General features: G+C 39.6%; 1 protein-coding gene across 5 annotated transcripts in view; it reads right to left on the reverse strand.

Moving 5' to 3' along the window:
- The window catches only part of cdk5rap2 (CDK5 regulatory subunit associated protein 2), a 117,934-nt gene that overhangs the window by 82,301 nt on the left and 12,982 nt on the right, over nucleotides 1-22,651 (reverse strand). For all 5 annotated transcript variants that reach the window (XM_080212174.1, XM_080212177.1, XM_080212173.1 and 2 more), the window contains exons 2-9: nucleotides 22,398-22,468; nucleotides 21,503-21,570; nucleotides 11,693-11,803; nucleotides 10,457-10,533; nucleotides 7,535-7,658; nucleotides 6,404-6,570; nucleotides 4,351-4,507; nucleotides 900-953 (exon numbers count right to left, since the gene is read on the reverse strand). In XM_080212174.1, the coding sequence (XP_080068300.1) occupies nucleotides 900-953; nucleotides 4,351-4,507; nucleotides 6,404-6,570; nucleotides 7,535-7,658; nucleotides 10,457-10,533; nucleotides 11,693-11,803; nucleotides 21,503-21,570; nucleotides 22,398-22,468 (829 nt within the window). The remainder of the gene's footprint in view (nucleotides 1-899; nucleotides 954-4,350; nucleotides 4,508-6,403; nucleotides 6,571-7,534; nucleotides 7,659-10,456; nucleotides 10,534-11,692; nucleotides 11,804-21,502; nucleotides 21,571-22,397; nucleotides 22,469-22,651) is intronic.

A 22,651-nucleotide genomic window follows, 5' to 3' on the forward strand; every position in this document is an offset into this window, starting at 1 on the left:
CAATCACTCAACAGACATGCATGCTCTAGATGTGGTCTTTCCCTGACCCCCAAACTGTTCTTGGAAGCTGATTTCCTCTCAGCTTCCCCAACCAATCGGCCAGGTAATCCAGGACTGCTGTTGTGTTATGAACAAACAAATAAGAATCAGAAGGTGATTCAGCCCCTTGGGCTTGGGCCTGCTCCACCATTCAATATCATAGTTGATCTAATTTTAACTTGAACTTCACATTCCTGCATACCCCTGATAACTTTCATCCCCTTACCAATCAAGGGTTTATCTAATTCTGCCTCAGATAGTGAGTACTTGAAATCCATTCAAGTGTGATGCGAAATTAACATAGACACAGGTGGTTGGAGGATGATGGATTCCATTGACAGCTCAATGGATTTTTTTTCTCAAAATATCACATTAAGTTTCAACCTCGCATGGTGTATGATAACAAACTGAATTTTTCACTAATTGAACAGTTTATTACAGGAACTAGAACACCTAATGTGTAGTGGTTCCTCAATCTCTTACACAGCAAAGGTGTACAATGTAAAGGGAATAAAAATCCAAGAAATAAAACTTTTAAAACAAATAAACATTACTCCACCACTTGTTATCTGTAATAATTTAAGTTCAAGTATTACAGTTTAGTCATGGACAACCAGTTGGTGTCAGAGACTGAACAAGCTAATCTAAAATAAAAACGGAGAAACACAATTGAGAAGGAAGCAAGACCCTGAGCAGGGACATCACTCAAGATTTGGGGATGAAGCGATTCTAATTCCATTCAGTCACAATGCCCATCATAAACACATGAAAGTATAGACAACCCAAGTGACGGCAAATGAAAAGAGGAAGTTTTCTTTTTTGTTTGACAAAATACATATATACACACACAAGACAATTACCTGCATTTCCTTTTCAAAGCGAAGTCTCTCATTTCCAAGTTCACCTCGAAGGGCCTGTTTAAGGAAGGAAAATGAAGGGGATAAAAGTTATTTATAATGTTGGTAAAATTTAAACCTCTTATTATACTTTGTGAATGTTCATCTGCTGTAATACATTTAACTGTTCCTACAAAACAAAATAGTTGTTAATCACCAATAGGGTGTGCTGATTGATACCACACCAACTCTTGGGTCCTGCTGACTTGGATTTCTACGAATGATTACAGAAACTAGTTTATAGAAAAATCTCGACTCAGCTGAACAAAATTTATTACAAAATCTTACCAAATCAAATAACATACCTTTTCCATTTTATCAGTTCACTGCTTTATAATAACAAATGAAAGAATTTTGAAAACTTTTTAACATGCCACATTACGGAATGATCAGTAACAGGAATAATAAAACATACCGCAATTGCAAATTTGATTTATACAGAGCAAAACAAAAATAAATCAAAAATTACAAAAGGACCTTCTCTTTCCAAAGGAATCACTATCAGTTTTAGTTTGGTTGGTGAAAATTTTCTGCTGTGGAAAACAAAGTAGGATCACAATGAATCAAAACCTCAGAATGAGCAGAGGCGTCACAGCACCAGTGACTCTGCTCCGTCAGGCAATATTGCTGTAATCCAACTATACACTATGTCACTACATATGATGATAGATTCCTCGGTATGAGAATCTTCAAGCTCCAAGTGATTTCATTGTCTCTCATTACGGAAGAATCTGATGTGGGCTCTGCATGTACATCCACAAAACTGGCAGTCGTGTTATCATTACAAGTACTTGGGGGACTTATGCAGATGGCTTCCTCTGAGCACAGTGCAAATTTGGGCATAGAACATAGAACACTACAGCACAAACGGGCTCTGCGGCCCACAAGTTGCGCCGATCACATCTATACCTACCAAGCCATAGAACTATCTGTAACTCCCAATGCCATTAGATCCCATATACTCATCCAGAAGTCTTTTAAAAGACCCCAGCGAGTTCACCTCTACCACCACCGACGGCATCCGATTCCACTCAATCACCACCCTCTGAGTAAAAAACTTACCCCTAACATCTCCTCTGTACTTGCTTCCCAGCACCTTAAACCTGTGTCCTCTCGTAGCGACCATTTCAGCCCTGGGAAACAGCCTCCGAGAATCCACCCTATCTATTCCTCTCAACATTTTATAAACCTCTATCAGGTCGCCTCTCAACCTTCCTCTCTCCAGGGAGAAGGGACCTAGCTCCCTCAACCTATCTTCATAAGGCATGCCTCCCAATCCAAGCAACATCCTTGTAAATCTCCTCTGCACCCTCGCAATAGCTTCCACATCCTTCCTGTAGTGAAGCGACTAGAACTGCGCACAGTACTCCATGTTGCAATCATGTTGACACAGATGGTCCATGAAACATGTTCAGCCAAATTTCAATGCTTGCCTCCACATGGGCTGCAGTGTTTTCCCAAGAGGGGTGATCTGCAATTCACAAGTTTGCAAGGCACTTTAGGTTTAAATTGACCACCTTGGTTCCCTATAGAAGGTCTGTTTGGGATTTTATGGTCTTCCGTGCAGGAGGAGAAATGATTGGTCTGTCTTAGTACTATTTTTGGAATGTAGTCTCCAACAAAACCTCGTTGTTTGTGATTTAGTCCCACCATTAAATTCTCATGTTGGATCTCGGATGCCTTTGGTGCAAAGGTTTTACAGCTTTGATGTGGCGCCTATAACAGATCCAGGATTCTGTGCCATACAGCAGGGTAGTGAGAACAATGCTTTGGTAGAGTTTAAATTTGGTCTTCAGCTTAATGCCGCACTGCTTCCAGGCACGATCATGTAGTCGGCCATGGGCATTGCTTATTTTCTGTATGTCTGCCATGATAGCTTCATCAATTGTGATACTATTGGAAGTACATTACCAAGGCTTGTACAGCTTTGTGCCATCAACAGTTAGGTCTGGTGGTTTTTACCCTCTGCCTGGTAATGGCTGAAATATAACCTTGGTCTTGGGGACATGGATTTGGATACCAAAGCTTTTGTCAGCACTCAAGAATGTATTTAAAACATGTTTTTCTTGTTATGGGCAGCTAGAGCAAAGCCATCTGCATATAGAAGCTTTCTGACTACTGCCTCTGCGACTTTGTCAGAGATATCAAGACTGGAGAGAGTGAAGAACTTCCCTGCATGTAACTAAATGTAGTAAAAAGTCTGACAACACCAGGTTTTAGTCCAACCTATTTATTTGATAATATACTCGCAAGCTTTCGGGTTAGCCCCTTCGTCAGGTGAATGGAACTCTCCATTCACCTGACGAAGGGGCTAACCCGAAAGCTTGCGAGTATATTATCAAATAAATAGGTTGGACTAAAACCTGGTGTTGTCAGACTTTTTACTGTGTTTACGCCAGTCCAACGCCAGCATACCCACATCATGTAACTAAATGTTACAGGCATGTCTATGGTGGTTTCCTTAAGTATTCCAGCAAAAGGAGATTGAAGAATTGGGCATCCTTGCTTGGAACTGCTGGTCACAACGAAGGCATTGGCCACCTAGCCAGAAGCACAAACATGCCCAAACATACATAATGCTGCATAACACGTTAAGTGAATATAATCCTAACAATACTAATTTTCGTGTTCAAAAGCCTAACTTTTGAGTGCATCATCATAAAAGACAACAGTACAGTTCAAGTACTGTGACCACTTTAAATGGTTCCCCCTCTTTTGGAATCCCCTCCCAGTATGTTCCAAATTAATCTTCACTCCACACAGCATGTCACCAACTCCACTGTGTTGAGCACGCTGCCGGAGATTCGTGCAACTTTACTTCCAAACAATGTACCAGCATGAGAGTTCCGTCTCCCAGTTTTCCTCTTTCTCATTGAAGAGATGTCTTGGCAACAGCTCAGTGTAACCTCCAGATAATATGGGCAGGGGCCAGGAACATGAATAGTGCTGAGAGGCACAGGTACTAATTCACATTTCAATTTCTAGGAGGAAGTAAAACCAAGCTTGCTTATTATAACCTTGCAATTAATCAAAATTGATTTGATACAAACATTTTAACTTTTCTCCTTAGCACAAATAGCAGGTCCCAAGAAGGGTACTCTTTCCTTTGAGAAGACCATGCGGGGAGGTCTTGGCTGAAACAATCCTTCCTTCAATCCAGAAACAACTACACTTTCCACTCTTTGCATACTTATATTGTGTTTAGTGCTCAAAGAAAGTCACTGCTTCTGTAACTGCCAGGCTTTAATAGGAGGAGCGCTATGGCAAATCATGGATTACAGAGCACAGAAAGAGAAAATGGTGATTTATGATGCTCAAGTTGAAATACAACTCTAATCTTAAATAAGTAAATGCCACAATGGAATTTATTCTTTATGATGCAATTAGTGTAAAGAAGGTTTAAGACGTCACCTACCTCAGATTCACCAGCTTTCTTCAGAAGTGCTTCAGTGAGTTCCTGGATCTTTTCTGAAGGATTTGCATGACCATCCTGCATCTTTGCCTTTTCATTTTGAAGCTGTTCAATAAGGATGTCTTTGCTCTTTATTTTCTCATTCAGCTGTTCAATTAGCCTAAAAATTAACAGCACATCTTTACATGCTATTCCACACATTATATTAAAAAATGAGTAAAAATTGTCAGATATTCAATAAATTCAGGGCTAAGAGTACCGTGCTATTGATTGGCTTCATCATGTACTGGAATCATGCTTTAAACAGAATATTACAACTAGCACAAATATATTATCATTTTCTTGTTAAATGCTGACACCTGGAGATATAAATTAAAAGAGATGACAAATTCTGTAAACTTGGTTGCAAGTGTGCTTTTAGCAAAATTGGCAACATATTTATCGGAATTCAAACACTGCGAGAATTAAACTAATAACATCAAGACAATGAAAAGGTCAGTCATTTTGGCACAAAAGGAGGGTATTCAGCCCATCTAATTCATGCTGAATAATTTCAGTAACATTTCTTTATTCTTGTATTCCAATCCCTTTGTAATAAAGGCTAACATACCATTTATTTTCCTAATTTCTTGCTGTACCTGTATGTTATGTTTCATGATCCTTTATAGTGCAATCTGTTCCCTCTCCTTTATTGTGTAAGCCAATTCCACCTTTTGAATGAAAATTACCTTCCTCTTGATAGTTGTAATTGTAATCAAACACCTCTCATTTATAGTGTAAACTGAACCATCCACTTCATAATTTAAAGACTTCCTCCTTTTCATAGTGTAATCATAGTTTGAGTTCTGCCAGAGCTACTCAGTACCTGACCTCATTACAGCCTCGGCCCCAACATGGAAACAAACAGCTTAATTCCTGAGGAGAGGTGAGAGTAATTGCCTTTGACGTCAAGTATTTGAGGGAATCCTAGCAAAATTGGAGTTTATGGGAATCAGGTGGGAAGCCCTTTGCATACCTAGCACAAAAGGTTGTGGCTGTTGGAGGTCAATCATCTAACTCCCAGGACATGACTGCACGATTTCATAAGGATAGTGTCCTAGGCCCAACCGTCTTCATCAATGACATTTCCCCCAACATAAGGTCAGAAATGAGGATGTTCACTGATGATTGCCCAATATTCAGCACTATTCACTCAACTCTTTAGATACTAAAGCAGTCCATGCCCACATGCAGCAAGACCATGACAACATTCAGGCTTGTCTGCTAAATGGCAAGTAACATTCCTGCTACACAAGCACCAGGCAATAACCCTCTCCAACCATCTCCCCATGACATTCATTGGCATTACCATCACAGAATTCCTCAGTATCAACATCCTGGGGGTTACAATGTCCAGAAAGCTAATTGAGCCATCCTTATAAATACTTTGGCTACAAGAACAGGTTAGAGACTGGGAATTCTACAGCAGGTAACTCACCTCCAGACTCCCCAAGCCTGTACATCACCTACAAGGCTCAAGTCAGGAGTGTGTTGAAATACTCTCCTGTTGCTTGGATGAGTGCCACGGCAACAACACTCAAAGAGGTTCAATACCACCAAGATAAAGCAGCCTGCTTGACTGTCATCCCATCCACTACCTTCAACATTCATTCCTTACACAACCGATGCATACTGGCAGTAGTGTGTACCATCTACACTATGCACTGCAGCAACTCATCAAACCTTCTTCAACAACACCTTCTAAAACTGCAACCTCTACCATTTACAAGGACAAGGGCAGCCAATGGATGCATACACCACCACCTGCAAGTTTCCTCCAAGTTACACAACATCCTGACTTGGAACTACATTGCCATTCCTTCAGTATTACTAGGTCAAAAATCCTGTAACTCCCTACCTACACCTCATGGACTACAATAATTCAAAGTGACAGCCCACCACCACAATTTCAAGGGCAATAAATGCTGGCTTGACCAACAACACCCACATCCCAGGAAATAATTAAAAAACTGGTCCCTTTTTAAATATGGAAAACTAAAATTTTAAAGAAACTCACTGTTCAGTCTCCTTGGGATTCTTGCTTTGCTCTGGAGGCAAAGGTGATCCCATACGGTTCTGTTTGTTAATAGTCAGAATCTGCTTTTCCAGGTTGAAACTCCGAATCTTCTCTTGCTCTGCGATAGCAGCCACCTTTTCCAACTCTGCCTGGGTAGTTTTAACATCCTAGTTATAAGGGAAAAAAATGATTTTATCCCAGTAAATTTTCAGTAGGATATTTTCAAAACTCTTAAGAGATTTTCTCTTCCCCATCTACCAAAAATGTATTTTCATATATTCAAGTGCATAAAAGAAAGTGGTAATTATATTACCTGATGGGGATCAAACTCCAGCAAAACAATTTTTTAAATTAGTTTCATCTCAAAGGGAAATTAATTTTTGTAGCGTTTGTCCCAATCTTCCATTGTAACTTTAGAATCCCTTCAGTGCAGAAGGAGTCCTTTCAGCCCATCAAGTCTGCACCAACTCTCTGACACAGTATCTTATCCAGGCCCTCTCCTCCACCATGTCTCCATAACCCCACACCATTTACCATGGCTAATCCATTTAACCTACACATCTTTGGATTGTGGGAGGAAACCCACACAGAAAGGGGGAGAACGTGCAAACTTCACACAGTCACCCAAGGCTAGAACTGAACCCTGGTTCTCATGCTGTGAGGTAGCAGTGCTAACCACTGTGCTGCCCAACTTTAGTGGAAGGACAGCAACAACTTTAGGTAAACTTGTACCTGCTGTCTGTAGATATTCCACAGGCCTCCTTCTGAACTTATTGCAGGACAGTAGAACAAGCCTTGCAGAAATTCAGGATCATGGACTGGGTATAATGGCTGCTGTATTAATACACTGGGAAGGAGCGAGGGGGAGTCCTGTACATGTGCCAATAAAGAAGTTAGTGTTGCAACCACTGTATGCTCCAATCTAGAAGTGTGTGTCAAAATGAAGACCAGGATAGCAAAACCATGACTGACTTAAGAAGGGAAAATGCCAATGAGAAAGTAGTGTCAGTACCAGCAACAATAACTAGTTCCCAAAGTGCTAAATTTAGGATGTACCAAACAAGTAAAAGTTTGTTAACCTGAACGTGATCTTTGGCTTAAACAAATCAATAAGATATAAAACATATTCACCTCCTCCAAGAGATGGATCTGGTTACTGAGGAGCTGTTTCACCTGAAGTATCTCCTTCTGAGCTCCATCTTTCACACGCTGAATTTCTGCATCATTATTGCCAGCCAAACTTTCCACTGCTTTCCTGTTGTATTATTAACAGCAAAGCCTTTGTTAGAAGTTTCGTCTGATGACATTTGTAAAACATGAGCAACAACATTTGCAAGCATTTTGGACAGAAAGGAAAGAAAACCTTTCAGAAGTAAAAGCACTGTCACTCATTGTTAAATTGAAATTGACATGTAATGAAATATCTTAAAAATTTAAAAAAAATATATTGGAGAAGTGCTTTCTACTAGAAGAAAACATGTTTTGGAAATCTGCCACTGTTGTAGAGCTAAAGATGGTTTAAAAAAATTGGTATCTAAGAATATGCTTACATGCTCATATTTCCTTATTGTTCTTCAATGAAAAAAATGAATCAACTATATCCAAATACCTGCAACTATAAGTTGAGTAGCAATTTAAATGATTACTAATCATTCATGTAAGGCAAAAAGTTGAACAAAAGTGCAACCACTGTCTGCTACAAGTGAGAAAACAAAGTGCATTCAAATAATGTCACAAATTCAACTTGTGGCCAAAACCTCAAACTCCGAGGCACGCGTGATACAACTGCAGAGTGTCAGCTTTGAGACCTGAACAGAACGAGCCCTGCAAAAAATGTTATCTCCTCAAGTCCTACTCATCAGAACTGGACTGATAAATTGTATGATAGTGGGAGCGTTGTTCCGTATGTGAACTATTACATATGGAGCAAAATGTCAGAACGTCTTGTTCATCCACATCCCTTGATCTTTATTTACCGAATTCCATTCCAATAGTGCTCCAATTATTGCTTCCAGTAATACTATGTTCTAATTAATCAATCAGAATTTTCAATTTCAAAAACCACCTGTTCCCTCCCTCCCTGTGAGCAATGTTCCTCAACTTCACTTCACTGCAGATTCTACGTATCCCAAACACCATGCTCCACATCAGAGGCCACCTTCCCAAAACAACTTCACCTTACTGCCTCCATCCTGCTTTGAAAATTTTTCCCCAAAATTCATTCCATAGGAACATCAGAAATAGGAGCAGGAGTAAGCCCCAAGGCTCCTCAGCTAATATGATCTTCAAAATCAATCCCATTTTCCCAACCAGATCCTCATTATTCCTCCAATCTAAATACCTTTTGATCTTAGTCTTGAGTGTACTCAACAACTGATTATCTGGAATTGAGAATTTCAAAGATGCACAACTGTCTTATTGGAGAATTTCTCATTTCAGCCCAAATGAGAAATATTGCTGAGATTATACTCCATAATGCTAACTCTCCAACCGAAGGAACCAGCCTCTCAACATTTACCCCATCAAGCCTACCTTGTCATTTCAACTATTTTTGATCTGATTTCTTTTTAAATTCTCCTAAATTGCTCCGTTCTCTGACTGGCATCTGTCTTCCTGCTTTGCACAGTCCCTGTGACATGCACTTTTACTGAAGAAGGTGAGCTACATGCTGTTGTATCACTTATTTATGTTTGTTCAATTTGTAACTTGCAGCTTTATCAGAGAGAAAAATAAATGTGGTTTAGAATGGTATAATTGAGATATTAATACACAAGACTTCAATTAGAATTATATGGTACAAAAGCCTTAATGTTCACTCAACCATAAAAGACAACTGTAACTGTTCTATCATTGAAATTAATTATTTAAAAATTTCTAATTGCACATTGTTAGTTTTCCTTTTCTGGCTGCTTTGATTCTTTGATTCTTCCAATAAGATTTGAATTTCCTATTAAAACTGAAACACTTCCTTGTAGCTTTTAAAATTCTGACATGAAGAAACTGAAACAAAAATTGTTGTGCTACAGGCCTCAATAATGTGTTTTACATTTAAATTCATTTCTACTAGGCTGATGAGAATCACAAGCATCAGTTCATTACCTCAATCGACTCTTTAGCATGCACATTAAATATCCATTAGGTACTTAAGGGGTTTCCAAAATGCTAATACAAGAAGTATGATAAATAAATAGAGTGGCCTAGGAACACCAGGAACCAAAGTTTAAGACATGCACTTGTTCAAATATTGTTGCACATTTAAATCTACATCCCCTTGCTGCATTATAATAACCATGCCTTCTTAGTTGGGTTTTCTCAGATTTACAAACTTTTTGCCCACTCTGCTTAATTAAAACATTTTGAATATTCTGTTTAATAACTAAACTGACCCATCAACTAAGCTCCCAAATAATACAAAGAGAGAACAAATAGAGACTAGAGGGTCCTGGGTTAAATTCCTGGTCTATGCTGACTGACTTATTTGGGAAACTACAACAGGACTCAGCACAGCAGATGCTGGGTGTCTGGAGAAAAAAAAATTGGTTACTGATCTGAAACATTGGGTGGAATTTTCCATCTGTAGCCTTTGGCAGGATTGTGCGGGAGAGTGCAAACATCAGGAAACCCAGCAAGCCACATGCGGGAGGGGAAGTTAATGGATGTCCTGCCCATTAACTTTGATTCCTCTCCTCTGATGCTGAGCAAAACTCAGGAATGCGGAGCTAGGGGGTGAATCCTGCTAAAGAGTACAATTGTGGGCTTTGGGTCAGGACGTGATTAGACTTTTCTATGTTGACTGCTGACAATTAGTATGCAGGCTCAGCTGTCAAGACTGACCATTTGGATAAGGTTCCATTGTCATGGAACCGTACTCATGGAAAAGGAGAGACAACTCTTTAAAAATGTTACTCAGGGAATCAGTAGCTTGTAATCTGCATTTTTTTCATTTCAAGTACCAAAAACTGAAATATACACCTAAACTGGGAAAGATTTACAAGTTGACCAAGTGATTCTCAGATCTTCTAAAAATGTGTTTAATATTTAATCGATACTTACGAAGCTTTAACAAGAAGTTCCTGTTTTTCTTTTAGCTCACGCTTCAAACCCTCCAATTCCACCTTGAGTTCAATATTCTGCAAAATCAATAAGAAAAGCCCACCAACTAATAAATCAGAAAAATGGAATGGTTTAGATGCTGCTAATAAATCAGGATACTTAAGGCACATGTTACCAGTGTTCTACAAAGTGCAAAGCCTTTTCTATGGGACTACAGGGCTGAACAATATGTCCTGGCTCACAATGCTGCAGGTTTTACACAAGCATTTTTAAGGATCGACAGTCTTAAAACCGGCTTCAATAGCTTCCAATAAAAGTTAGCCCACAGCAAAATAATTAATTCAGCAAGCTGACAAGTTAATGTTTTGCCATTTTGTTCTACATTAAATGACATCTGCATGAGTTATAAACACGCATCCCAATCAATAATAAATAGGCCAAAGACAAATGGGAGGATTTTCCAGTTCCTCCAGATAGTGGGATCTTCCAGTCCTGCTGATGTCAATCCCTGACAGTGGAGTAGGTGAACTACACAGAACATCAGTGACCTTGGCAGTACCAGAAGATCCCACGGGAGGCCAATGGTCGCTGTCATAAAACATGCTGTGTATGTTTAATACATGTACAAGGTGACAAGAATTTATAATGGTGAATTAGTGATCTGGTTAAATGCACAAACTGGTCATGAAGAAGTAAATCTATAGGACAGATCCTTGGGGATGGAGAATTGCACCAAGGACAACACACAGTTGAGCTAATGGATGGGGTGCCAATTAAGCGACTGCTTTATCCCGGTTGGTACTGAGCTTCTTGAGTTCTGTTACAGCCATAACGATCACAGCAATTGGAAGGGATTCCATCGTACTTCTGTAACCTGCCTTGTAAATGCCAGAGGCTCTGGAAGAGTCACTTGTCACAACACACCCAGCTACTAACCTGCTCTAGTAGCCAAGGTACTTTTGTGGCTGGTTAACGGCAACCCCTAGAACCTGATGAAAGGTCACTGACCGGAAATGTTTCTTTTTCCACAGTTGCTTCCTACGCTAAGTGTTTCCAGCCATTCCTGGCTTTATTTCCAACCTCCAGAATTGTCATTTTGAATAATTAAAAATAAAACTTGCTTTGTGGGCATCAGTTTGCTGAAAGCTGGCTAACAGTGCACTAATCTCTCTTACGTATTGACAAATGTGCGCAACATTGGCACTAAAGTGTTCCAGCACGATTTTAATCTCTTACCATCTTAAAGATATCTTCGCTGCCATCATCAAACTTCTGTTGCATCCGCTCCTCCAGGAAGTAGATTCGAAGTTTGAGGTTAAAATTTTCTTTCTTTAGCTCAGTGATTTCCTGCAAGATCGAAAAATAGTGAAGATGGGACATGGCAGCAGGTAGTGTACATCTTTCAATCCATCGAAAATTTACCTTGACACTCAAATGTTAGCATGGACTTTTCAACAGTGCAACCACTGAGAAGATGCTGGACCATTCAGCAGCCAAAGCCTTCAGAAATCGTGGGCGCAACCTTACTGACTGTTGATGCCACGCTCCCGCTGCAGCAAAGTTGGAATTTGGTGGTCAAGATAGAAGGAGGGAAGTTGTTTCCAATGGCAGGTGAAACTAGAACTAGGAGGCATGGCCACAAAATGACAGGGAGCAGATTTAGGACTGAGTTGAGGAGGGACTTCTTCACCCAAAGGGTTATGAATCTGTGGAATTCCCTGCCCAGTGAAGCAGTTGAGGTTACCTCATTGAATGTTTTTAAGGCAAGGATAGATAAATTTTTGAACAGTAAAAGAATTAAGGTTATGGTGAGCGGGCGGGTAAGTGGAGCTGAGTCTACGAAAAGATCAGCCATGATCTGATTTGGGAGAGCAGGCTTGAGGGGCAAGGTGGCCTACTTCTGCTCCTAGTTCTTAAGTTCTTATGTTTTTAAAGACTCAAACTGCAATCCCCCTAGTACCTTTCAACTAGGCTTCCATTTTTCCCTATAATTTTCCAAGTATTTGCAACGCACTACGTCCCACTAATTCTTATTCGTCATCTTATCTAGTCTTTTTCTCCTTGGTCTCACTATGAACTCATGCTTTTTTTCGCCCTTTACTTTTGGTTTTTATAAAAACAACTTGTGTTTCTGAATGCAAAATATCAATCTGTGATGCAACACTTTCAGTTCCCCATAGCCTCACTCAGCACAATGGTGAGCACAATGTCTTATGTGTCATGTTAAATTTTATTCTTAACAATCAGCATCCTGTGAATCATTAAAGTGAAATGTTTGTCACATAGCAAACATTCCAGGTTTGGGAAAATGGTGTGGGGATCAAATGACATTTGGAGTCCTGCAAAAACGGCAAGAGAGTATAAATATAAATGGTCAGTGTATAAAAATTCTGCAATTGACAAAAATGTGGCGCCTGGCCACCATGAATGTTTTTAGTTTGTATAATTCCACTGTTATCCAATTAAAAAAGTCTTCTTTCCCTTCCTGTTCAGCAGATTTAGATAACAAAAGCCAATTGCAAAATTTGAACTCTTTTTTGAAGCAAATTACTTTTTAAAAACTCCTACATTCTAAGTAGAAATGAAAGCATTAGACTAAACCATATACCGACAAATACATTACAGCTCAATGATTAAGGAGCATAACTCATTTATTACAATTCCTGGTTACAATTCCAATAAGTTTCTGTGCAATAATGGTCATGCTGACCATGTTATAGTCCATCTATAATCACATTTCATTAGGATGGCAATTGAATTGAATTTGTTTCCTGCAACCTTTGCTCAAACCAACATTTAGCAATTACAATTCTAAGATCATACCACCATGTCAAGAAAAAATGAACAAAGCAGAAATATAAACAGTTAGTCAAAATAGATGCATGGAACCCTTTTACTCCATCAAAAGCAGGTTGAGTAATTACTCATTAAATTAAATGTAACTGCTTCTTAATTGCAGCAATGTTTCAAAGAAATATTTATTTTCAATCAGGTTAATTATGCCCACTAGTAAAGCATGCGCTATTTTGAAAATATGCATTTTTGAATCATGAAGTTTCCTTGTTGCACTGTACATTCAAATTGCTGAGCAAGTCATGACAATGTCAAAATCTCTGATATCAAGTTTGGTCAACTAGAAACTCACGTATAAATGCCAACACCAGCTACACCTGTAGATGGCACTGTGAGAGAGATTTGCAATACGATTAAGTGTTCTGCGTTGAGCCAATACTCACTGTATGGCAAGCTGTCTGATATACATGAGCACTGGCCAGCCAGCAACATTTTCTTCAAAATTTAGTTGTGCACAGACTAAGAAGACCATAAAGATACAGAAGCAAAATTAGGCCATGTGGCCCATCGAGTCTGCTCTGCCATTTGATTATGGCTGATAAGTTTCTCAACCCCATTCTCCTGCCTTTTCTTCATAACCCCCGATTCCCTTACCAATCAAGAACTTATCTATCTCTGTCTTAAACAGACTCAATGATCTGGTCTCCACAGCCTTCTGTGACAAAGAATTCCAAAGATTCACCACCCTCTGGCTGAAGAAATTCATCCTCATCTCGGTTCTAAAGGGTCATCTCTTTATTCTGAGGCTGTGCTCTCGGATCCTAGTCTCTCTTATTAATGGAAACATCTTCTCCACATCCACTCTATCCAGGCCTTTCAGAATTCTGTAAATTTCAAACAGATCCCCCTTCATCCTTTTAAACTCCATGGAGTACAGACCCTGAGTCCCCAAATGCTCCTCATACGTCAAGCCTTTCACTCATGGGATCATTCTCGCGAACTATTAACATTTGCTTTATGATTTGTGCACTCAAGTCATTTCTCAGAGAAAAATGCCTAGAAGGTATCTTTCAGGCCCAGTAGGAAGTGATAGCCAAAGAATTCTCTCTGCAGTATTTTTCGGTCTTTGGTCACCTTTTAATAATTTGCTTCAAGAAAATATTCCCTCTTTCTAGCTTCTTAATTTTACTTTAAAACAGAAAACTTATATAATCCGTGACACAAATCAATAAGATGCGACTTGAAAAGATTAAGCCTACACTTAGTGAATAGGAAGAAAAATAAAAGTTTCAAAGTTTTATTAAATATTTATAAAATCTAGTTGATCCAAGGCTTAACTGAGTTCTGAAGCAAAGGACTGTATCTAAAATCAACTGAGTTTTAACATGCATGGGCCATTCAGACCAATGAAAAAACGATCAACATTAACTCTGCTGGGCTACACATCTAAAAGTTTTAATCTTATGTTTAGCCTGATCTCCAAGGCAGAAATGTTCACAGACTCAAGAATCACAGCCTATTACATATACCTGAGCCAAGTTCCAGGACTGTGAACATGCTCCATCGAGAAACGTGTGACTAAGATGTTGCACAGCTGAGGACTGGGTCAGTCTCTCAACAACAGACTCCAGGTCTGTTCAAATCTCAGAAATTAGTCGACCCAGTGGGAACACAAAGGAAAACTGAAAGGAAAAAAAATGCTGCAAGACAGATCTTTGTATCTTTTTGCAGGAGTAACATCTCAACAAATTGAAATGTGATTATATCTTTTATGTGGGAGGAACATTGTTATACACTGGCTTCATTAGTCAAAGTGGGGTTACACTAGATAGGCTAAATGGAAGGGGTGGATGTTAATCGTACAAGGTGACAAAGGAAAATATGCATCTGTAAGGGTGTAGAGAGGGTAAAACCGTAAAAGGACACTGTGTAGATGGAGAGATGGCACTTAGACCTAGAATAGATGCCAGCCTAGAAGATGACAGAAAGCTAATGACTTGCAGCACAGCATTATGTAGGAGATAGTACGCTGCAAGAGGGTCATCAACAAACTGATTCTGTGCTAGGACAGGGATTAGCCAACGGCAATGCAAACCCTTGGCATCAAAAACAGTCCCAACAGCCTTCTGTGATCATGATGCTTTATCATTAACATAAAATGCTCTGAGACATTTCCAAAGTTTAAAACAAAATTTGATGCCGTGCCACAAAGACACTAGGGAAGATGACCAAAAGCTTGGTCAAAAATGTTTTAAAGAGCCTCTTAAAGGAAGAAAAGAGAATGGTGGAGAGATTTAAGGTGACAATTCCAGATCTCAACAGCGAGGTAGCTGAAGGCAAGACCAGGGAAAAGGTGAGGAGGTTGGGCATGTGCTCAATGAAGTTCAGATGAATAAAAGGCAACCTTACTAAGACATATAGGATTCACAGGGGGCTTGACATGTAAATGCTGAGAGGATGTTTCCCGTTATGGGAGAGTCTAGGACCAAAGAGTATAATCTCAGAGTTGTTGTTGTTGTTTGTCCATCGTCATCAATGAGGACCTCAGCACCATTTGTCATTTTGAGGCTGGATGTGGTGTGTCCGAAGATGACTGATCAGACTAATTCAGGCACGAATATCCTGGCACATATTGGACAGACTTGTGTAGGCACTGTAGTTGTTGCGCTGGTGGCTCTGGACTTGTGCAGCTCACGCTTAAGTTGTGCTTCAGCAATGCACTTGCTTCGTAAGCTTGACAGCCTTTGTGGATGAGGCAGCGCCAGGTAGGGCGGTTTTGTGCCAGCGTTTCCCAGGTGGTTGTGTCTATGTCAAGCGACTTCAGGGAGGCCTTGAGTGTGTCACTGTCACTTTTTTTCTGCCCTCCATGCGAGTGTCTACCTGCAGAGAGTTCCCCAAAAAGGAGCTGCTTGGGTATGCGCTCGTCCGGCAAATGGATGACATGCCCTGCCCACCGGATCTGTGCTCTCATCAGCAGTGTGTGGACTGATGGTAGATTTGCTCTAGAGAGAATTTCGGTGTCTGGTACTTTGCCTTGCCATCTGACGTCCACAAAGAGACAAGACAATCTCAGAGTAAGGCAGAGATGAAGAGGAATTTCTTCTCTCAGAGGGTACTGAATTTGTGGGATTCTTTACCACAGAGAGGTAGAGAGGTTGGGTTAAACATGTTCAAGGCTGAAATAGCAGGTGTTCCAGTTTCCTCCCACATCCCAAGGATGTGCGGGTTAGGTGGATTGGATATGCTAAATTGCCCCATGGTGTCTCGGAGATTAGCAGGGTAAATATGTGGGGCTACAGGGATAGGGCCTGTGTGGGGTTGTTGTTGGTGCAGGTATCATGGGCCTAAAGGCACTGTAGGGATTCTCTGATAAGTGCTTCCCCCCGGGTAACAATATGTCCACATGTACGCTCATTTCACTACACTTGTCAATATTTTCACTGTTCCTCAAGATAATCTTGGAGGAGTCAAAACTTCCTCCAGCTAAACAATGAAGAAACTAAAGTCTTCATTTTAGCCACTGCTATAAACTCCATACCCTTTCCACAGCCAGTAGCTCAGATTAATTCAACTGGTTACAGTCATGACAGAGCCAGAGGAGAGCTTCTAATTCCATACTCTTCATCACATAAATGGGTACATCCAGCTCTACCCTGGTCATCAATGGCTCTACTTCAGCCCACGTGCAAGGCATGCAGGCTTTATTTAAGTATTTCACATTTTTCAGTCCACTAAAGCAAGAACAGAAGTCTAAACACGAATATGCACAACGGTTCCGGACAAAATAAATGAAGCATTTACAACACAACTTGACATTGATAACAACAAAAATGGTTTTCTCTTTCTGGCTGCTATAAAAGTGGCTGCCTATTTTAAATGGTGACATTTTAAGTACTGGGGACCTCATCCAAGTTTGATATCTATTTTGAGAGCATTTGAGATACGTGGATAGAATTTCCAGCTTACCATGTAATTGAAAGGAAACAAGGAGTAAATGGATATTGCAACATTAAAGCAGTTGGATTTCAGAAGCTCCTTTGCTAAAAAGATTTACTCTGACTGGTACCCTAATGAACACAGCTGGGATATTCAACCTTGTTTTGTGATTCTATCAATCAGATTGAGTTATGAGCCACGAAATTGACTTTATATTTTAATGAATCTCTTCTCCAAATAAAACTAACAACTTTATTCCATTTCAGGCAAGGGTCATATTTCTGAAAAAAATCTTCTCTCCTCTGCTCTGTTCCTCAAAAGCTACCCAATTCCCCCTCTTATGTAAACATCCATAATTGAGACTTAAAAGGAACATACATCCAGGCACTTTCAAAGTGTCTTGGGAAGTTTTTCCATTTTAAAAGAGGCTATAGAAATGTAAGTGCTACCTGAACATCATCGTGCCTTCAAATCTGAGTAATACCCCTTCGGGAACTTAATCACCAACAAAAATAAATGAATGGGCAGTAAGCCAAAGGAGTGGGGATAGGAGAAATTGTCAGATGTAGGTTTTAAGGACGGGGCCTTAAAAATGAGACAGAGATAGGAAGCCAAGGAAAAAGTATATATGAGGCCAGAGTTACAGGAATAGAGAGTTCACAGAGGCGGGGGCTAAAAGTGATTCCAGATAACAAGGGTGGGGTCCATTTGAAAAACAACAATGACAATTTTAAATGTGATGCATTACAGGCTGGGAGTCAAGGTAGGTTAACAAAGACAGAGCATTTCACGTGCAGGACTTGATGTGGGACAGGACACAGAGGGTGTAGAATAGGAAGCTGGACAGGAAAGCATCAGAATAGTTTGGTCTAATGATAGGAAGGCCTTGATGAGAGTTACAGCAGCAGTTGTGTTGAGGTGGAGGTCGACAGTCGATGTGATAGAGATGATATGGTGCTAGAAGCCCTGTCAGGGATGACTGTGAACAGCCAAGTTCAACTGAAGATGATGATCGTGCTCATAACGTTTTAATTCATTCGTGGGATATGGGTGTTGCTTGCTGGGCTAGCATTTATTGTCTATCCCCAATTACCCTTGAACTGAATGGCCATATTAGACTCACATGTAGGCCAGACGGATAAGGATGGCAGGTTTCCTTCCCTAAGGGCATTAGTGAACCAGATGGCTTTTACAACAACTAACAATGGTTTCATGACCATCATTAGACTTTAATTCCAAGATTTTTATTTAATTCAAATTTCACAATCTGCTGTGGTGGGATTCAAACCCAAACCAAGTGCATTACCCTGGGTCTCTGGTCCACTGACAACATCACTATGCCACCTCATCCCCCCCAACTTTGCTTTGCCTGTTAATTTCAAGAACCAAAGATTTTACTTTGAGAAAGTAAGTCAATTTCAATCTCTCCCAACCTGAAGTTTCACATAACTAAATGTGGGTTTAAGTCAGAAATCCTCATGTTAAATCCTGCCCCAAAGTTCCATACACTGGATTTTAATCAAATACAAGTTGACAGAAGTAGCTAAAAACAAATTCAGAGACAAATACAACTAACCAGTATTCAAAACATGGAGACAGTACAGTATTGTACTACATATCCATCTGATCTCATCAGTCTGACTATGTTTTACAAGGGACAATTGGAATTGCAGCAATAACAATGCAAGCTCTGAAATGTATACTTAGTTGGGTAACTGTGGTGGAAAAGAGTCAAGTGTGAATCATTATGCATAAGAAAAGCTTTTCCTTCTGTGGTTATACATCCCTTACACCAGCGTTCTGGTCGTCTGCATGCATAGAGGCAAAAGAAACTGGAGAATTATACTATGAAAGTATAATTAAGGCCAGGCAACAAAGGAACTATTAATGAAGATCTAGAAGCATCAAGTTAATGTAATTGAATAAGTTTAAAACGTACCCCGGTTTTGGTACAATTAAGTTCCATTCGACAGGAGAGGAAGAAATTCTCAACCAACAGTCTTTAGACAAAAACTGCATCAAAATTATTTCTTCTTGGATGATGGGAATATGGAATTCGAAACAAACAGATCACCCACGAGCTAACTAAATGGTGGGCTAGGCTCAAGGGGCCAAATGACCTACTTTTCTCCTATTTCATATGTAAAAGTTATAAAATGCCAACACACTGAATTGTAAGGAAAATTGAATTATTATTTAAAGAACAGAAAGATACAGGACTATAGAAGAATAGCGAGCAGTGGGATTAGTTTTGGCTTTTTCTGGCAAAAATATATGACCAGTATGGTTGGCTTGGTCCCAGTATCTTTGGTGATCATAAGATCTAGGTTTCCCCTATATATAATCAGTGGGCACCTTTTAGAAATCAAACACTCTTGATGTTATCTGCATCTATTAAAAAGCCATTTAATAAGCTAAAAGCTTTCTTTTCTTAAAAATTCATAAGAATTTTAACATCAATAAAGAATGGCTTTAAGCTACCACACTGTTAAGCAAACATGTGGCATCACTGTTCATTAATACTAAGTCATTCTCCCAGTTTAATGCTTTCTTTACCTTTAGCTACATGGCCCAAAAAAAAAGTCTCCAACCTTCAATGTCAAAGCTGCCAAAAAAATGCTTTTTCTGGACTGAGCCAAGCAATTTCACCTATTCATTGTGAAGAGTAAGGTGCATAGGTACTGAAAGGCATAACACCTAGTACAGAACTATATACACGATCCAAGAGAATCTTAAAACTCAAAACAGCTTTTTAAAATGCACTCAGTAATAGTTCAGTAAAAGACAAAAGAATCTTCCTCAATAACCCAGCAAAAAGTGACCAGATGGAACAGCTCAGCTATAATTAATTTTAAAAGCAAACATACAAGTCCCCAATCTAGTTAGCTTTTTGAAAGTCCACCTCCTGATCAGTGTTTTTTTTCTCTGGCCCAATTATGTCAGAATCGAGCTTGCTTGTAAACAACGGGCTTACTTAATCAGGCCTTAGCGCTGAGATTTCTGACTGGGATAATAAGCTTACTCCCCAAGAAAACTGGACAATCAAATGCTGAAGATTCTTAAGTTTTTCATCCATCTCTAAATAAACCAAACTTTTTTTTGAAAAATGGGCAATTTGAGAAAAGAACAGAAGTTAGGGTCTTCAGTTAGGGCTTAATAGTGCAATTCTGAGCAGCTTACGAGTCCAGGTCTTCTATGAGCATTACTTCTTCATTTAATTTCTGTAACTTATCAGAAAATGTCCAGACCCTCAATTGCCAAGAATTTGCTATGCAACAGCAACCATAAAAGACATCACAAGTACTTCATTACTCAAATTTATTTACAACATTTCGAACAGTGCCACAACAGCATCATAGAAACCACAATGCAGAAGGACGCCATTTGGCTCATCAAGTCTGAACCAACAATAATCCCTCCCAGGTCCCATCCCCGTAGCCCCACATATTTACTCTCCTAATCCTCATGACATTAAGGGTTAGGGTTAAAGAGGGGAAACCGGAGCACCCGGTGGAAACCCACAAAGAAATGGGGAGAACATGCAAACTCCACAGGCAATCACCAAACGCTGGAATTGAACCTGGGACCCTGGCACTGACTGTCCAACGCTGGCATCTCTACATTATCCCTGGCACTGAGGCAGCAGTGCTAACTACTGTGCCACCATGCTGTCTCAACATCAGGATGTTTTGTTTCTATTTTAAATCCTGAATATACCCAACAAAGGTTTTTTATTAGCCATTTTAAAACAGGGTTTAATTCAATCCAGTAAGTATGAAGAAAAGTCCCTATGCTGGAGAATGAAAGGAAATAGAGAGAAAAAAAGTGTACAAACATGATTTGAGATCCTGAATAGTAGAACAGCACACTTTTGACTGTAATAACCCATCAGGCCATTGTGCAATTCATACATTCAAGTGCAGAAATTTTTCCTAGGATTTCTGGGAAGATAGTAAATGTTGTTGAAGCAAAGAAGGTGAGTGTCAATGAGGCAAAATTTTGCCTTTTGGACGAATAGTTCAAATTCAGTCGTAAATGAGCACGAGAATAATCGACAGTATTAACAAAAAACATATCTGAAAGTTATAACAATATCTCATGAATAAAATATATTAGTTGAACTGCAGTGGCCTTCTATGCATATCAATAAATACTGCTGATTTATAGGTAATCAATGTAAAGAAGAAAATTAGGTGTCTCAGGATTTTAATTAGGAAGGAACACTCCTGGAATTGATGCAGTTCTACTGTAGTTTGAAAAGGGTTACTGGTGATTAGAATTAATGTTTTTTGGAGGTTAAAATAACATACAACCTACCGTTTCAAACTCTTTCATAGTACGAGCACGAATTGGAGACAATTTCCCACCAGTGACATTCGGCAGCACTGAAAATTGAGACAAAAGAGTTAAGTGGAAATGTGCAAATAAGGCAGTCATCATGAAAGAGCAAAGGTTTGGAGCTGGACCCAGAATCACAGAACTTCAGGACTGAAACTGCGACAAGACAAAAATGCTTGGTCACATCCTTTCATTATGTAGGAGGAAAATATGCAAACACAACCTAGCGTGTTCACTTGTATTTTAGTTAAAGCTGACTGGTCTAGACCAACTTTAAGTTTTTAAACTATCAGATCCAAATTCCATCTCCAAACTCTGTGGCCTGGGGCTTGGCTCGTCCCTCTGTGATGAGATCCTGAATTTCCTAACCAACAGACTGCAATCAGTAAGGACAGGCAACAACACCTCCTCCGCGATCATCCTCAACCCCAGTGCTCCACAAGGCTGTGTTCTCAGCCCCTTACTCTACTCCTTATAAACCTATGACCGTGTGGCCAAATTCCCCTCCAGCTTGATTTTCAAGGTTGTTGATGACACCAGCATAGTGGGTCAGATCCCAAATAATGACGAGATGGAGTACAGAAAAGAGATAGAGAATCTGGTGAACTGGTGTGATGACAATAATCTCTTGCTCATCACTACAAACTAAGAAATATAATGTCAAGTCTACTGCACCAAAGTAGTTTACCAACTGGTTAGCATGGAAACATGATGCCAGCCAGGAGTAGGGTACAGACTGAATAAAACAATTACAGATCCACATGTAACCTATGTGAACTACATTAAGCAATACAGAGGGAGGAGAATTAACCTCCAGAACAGACCACAGGTAACTATCTTTGATGGTGAAATTAAATTGAAACTATGCACCTACCAAGGACATTTTCTTTGACAGGACTGTTGTCAGCAGCAGCTGTGACATCTGGCAATTTAGAGACATTGGAGCTGGAAGACATAAGCAAATATTTCATGAAATATAAATTATTGTCTAAAGCAACTATAACAAGCAATAGCAAAATGTAACTGTATACCCGTGCAGACAAAAAAGAATGAGAAACAAAGCTTGGGTATATATCATGTGACTCTCACCAATTTCTACAGATGCACCATAGAAAGCATCCTTTCCAG

The sequence above is a fragment of the Carcharhinus amblyrhynchos genome, chromosome 25 (genome assembly GCF_965287045.1).
Source record: "Carcharhinus amblyrhynchos chromosome 25, sCarAmb.v2.hapA, whole genome shotgun sequence".
Classification (NCBI taxonomy): Eukaryota; Metazoa; Chordata; class Chondrichthyes; order Carcharhiniformes; family Carcharhinidae; genus Carcharhinus; species Carcharhinus amblyrhynchos.